Source organism: Quercus lobata, chromosome 2 (genome assembly GCF_001633185.2).
Source record: "Quercus lobata isolate SW786 chromosome 2, ValleyOak3.0 Primary Assembly, whole genome shotgun sequence".
Lineage (NCBI taxonomy): Eukaryota > Viridiplantae > Streptophyta > Magnoliopsida > Fagales > Fagaceae > Quercus > Quercus lobata.
In genome coordinates this window covers 54,136,868-54,139,844 of record NC_044905.1, presented here as the reverse complement: position 1 = coordinate 54,139,844, position 2,977 = coordinate 54,136,868, and the positions used below count along the sequence as shown (strand labels likewise).

At 32.5% G+C, this 2,977-nt stretch overlaps 1 protein-coding gene across 1 annotated transcript; it reads left to right on the top strand.

Annotated features, from left to right (window-relative positions):
• Nucleotides 1-1,737: 1,737 nt before the first annotated feature.
• LOC115978040 (stress-induced protein KIN2-like) lies at nt 1,738-2,609 on the top strand. The gene is made up of 3 exons (XM_031100072.1): nt 1,738-1,853; nt 2,160-2,228; nt 2,351-2,609. The coding sequence occupies exons 1-3, from the start codon at nt 1,797-1,799 to the stop codon at nt 2,423-2,425; spliced, it is 201 nt and encodes a 66-aa protein (XP_030955932.1). The 5' UTR covers nt 1,738-1,796; the 3' UTR covers nt 2,426-2,609.
• Nucleotides 2,610-2,977: the final 368 nt, after the last annotated feature.

The following is a 2,977-nucleotide window of genomic DNA, read 5'->3' as shown; positions in this document are numbered from 1 at the left end:
ATGTTCATGGAACAAATACCTTAAGACTTGAGAACAAAGAGTTTGTAGAAACAAGATAAATGGATGAAAAGGAATTTATTGTGGTTTTGTATGTATATAGTAATAGGTCAATTTGCAACTCTCCTTTAAGACTACGGATTTGGTAGATTTATTTACCAACTTGCACACAACACCCAAATTAAACTGATTTGGACTTACCTATATGTACTTGGAAAATAAATAGAATAACAAAAGAATTAGAAATAGAATAACAAGAGGTGAGACTAGATGCAAAGATGTTATGGTGAAATGATAAACTAAGAACAGAGAGAGAGAGAGAGAGAGAGAGAGAGAGAGAGAGAGAGAATCGTGTCTTTAAAGGGTCTAAGGATTTTAGTGATTTAATAAATAAACAAAATTGTGTGCAATGGGTCTGGCCTCTAGCAGTGGTACATAACTGCTAAAGGGTTTTTTTATTTGTTTGTGTTTTTTATACGTGCATCTGCTTTCTGGTAAGGACAAAATTATGTTGTTTAAAACTTTTTAAAGGGCCGGGTTGTTTGTTTTTGTTGAAATTGGTTGATTGAGCTTAATTGTTTTTAGTTTTACTATTGGTAATTATTGTTGTTGGGCTAATTTTTTTGGGATGGTATATTTTGTTTTAAATTTTAGATCTATAATTTTTTTTTTTTTTTTTAACTTTTAAAAGGAGAATGCAAGATTTACAATTTTTTTTTTTACAAATTTTGCTATTGTGGTAAGTGGTTATTAGTAAGTAAAAAAGTGATGTAAGTAGTAAGCCCAAATACAAACCAATAAGAATTTACTACATTAGAAGTTTTGTAAAATTGTTGTAGAAAAGTTTGTGGCTATAGGAAATAATTCACATCAATTTATAAGACTTTTAATCAATTTCAGTTTTACCTTCCCTTATCTCATCTTCTTTTCCTATATATGTGTGTGTGTTTCTAAAATAAAAAAAAAAAAATTTGGTTTTACCTACATTAAATTAATACAACGTATATAGTTATTAAAGGGTGCAAATCAATTAAGCCTATGGATTGGGCCTGAGCCCATCTAGCCTAAGACTGGGTCTATATAGTCTGCAAGACTCTATTCTGGCCCAGTTTATAAGGACAATCTGACACTGAAAGTGGAGGTAACATTTAAGATTACTATTAATCTTTCATGTGATGCCAGTTGATGATGGGGTCCTTTACGTACCTATGGAGCAAACTAAGATCTGTACATAAAATCTGGACATGAAATATTTGCACAAATGTGTGATTGATAATGAGTATTTTTTGCTTACTACTTGATAGAGCAAGAATATGCATAGCGTGTGTGCTTATGAATCTTTTGGGGGCTTTTTATTATTATTATTTATTTTTATCACATCATATGACTCAAAAAATGTGAAGTTTATATGTATTTCTCAATAATGGACAAAGTTTAATTACCACAAGTGAACTTTATCACTAGGACAGTCTAGACTCTAGAGTAGCAAATTCATTGCAAGTAGTGTCAAGGCCAAGTTCATATATATCCCTCTAAAATCGTAACCAACCTTGAATTGAATGATTAGTGTGCGATCATCAAAAGAAGCACCTGGTCCTGAGGCCAAATTAAAATGCCAAACTTCAATCATATGATGACACATGTTGTGAACATATTTGAGAAAACATAAACGTGTCAATTAGTGGATTGGTTTGAAAATCCTATAAATTTTGCCTCCCATTTGTTTGTAGAATCACCCAAGTTGAATTTTAGAGCCTGAATTACATTGTAGTGTTTTGTGTTCCAAGCAGAAACTGAAGATGGACAAATCCCAGAATGCAAGTTACCAAGCTGGTGAGGCCGAGGGCCAAGCTCAGGTGAGTTTCTATCCATCTTATTTACATCGATTAGCATAGTAGCATACATCTAGTAAGCACGGATGCTCCAGTTTAACTCATATATTTGTATCCGGTATCGGATATCTCTGGGATACCCCTGTATACGTACCCTGATTTTTTATTTTAAGTGCCAATATGTTCAAGATAAGCCTATAATACGGTTCTCCTTAGGCAAACTGCATCTAAAAGGATTTACATAGGCATGGATGGATGTTTCATGCATGAACACTATGCACGTTGACATTTTAAATGTTGATTATAATGTGTTGTTCTTTTTTGGTTTAGGAAAAGGCGGGCAACATGGCGGACAAGGCGAGCAATGCTGCTCAATCTGCCAAGGAATCATGCCAAGAGGTTCAACAATGTTTTTACTAAGTTAGAAAATTACATATAAACATAACAAAATACTTCGATCTCAAGTAATACTGCCCTACATCATTGTTAATTGCTTACATATGGAGTTCTATATATTGCAGGCTGGCCAGCAGATGAAGGATAAGGCACAAGGGGCTTGTGATGCCGTTAAGGATAAAGTTGGAGCAAACAAATGAAAATCATATTGGACCTCATTGATCGAGCAAGCCCTCCCAAATAAATTTTGTGCTTATTAAATTTTAATTTATGTTTGGTCCTTAACCTTTAGGTTGAATGTCAATTTGATTCTTAACATTTCAAATGTGTTAATTTAGTCCATTTGAATGGAAGATATAAATAATGTGTCAATTTAGTCCTTAACCTTTTGGTATTGTATCAAAATAGTTAGGCGTAAATGCACTTTTAGTCCCTACATTTTGGCTTTTTTCCATTTTAGTCTCTACATTTTATTTTTACCACTTTTAGTCCCTAAACCAATTAACATGGGATATTTAAGTCCTTGAAACACCATTCCGTCAGCCAACTAACGGATGAATAAAATAATAATAAAATTTCTAACCTTCTTATTTTTTAAAAAAGAGAAGAAAAGAATTAAATTATTTTTGTTTCTCTTTTTTTGGGAAGAACATGAAGAATCTAGAACATGTGTTCTTCCCGTTAATCATGTTCTTCATTTTCTTCCCAGCAAACCTTGCCCAAAAATTTAAAAAATAAATATTTTTTTTTCT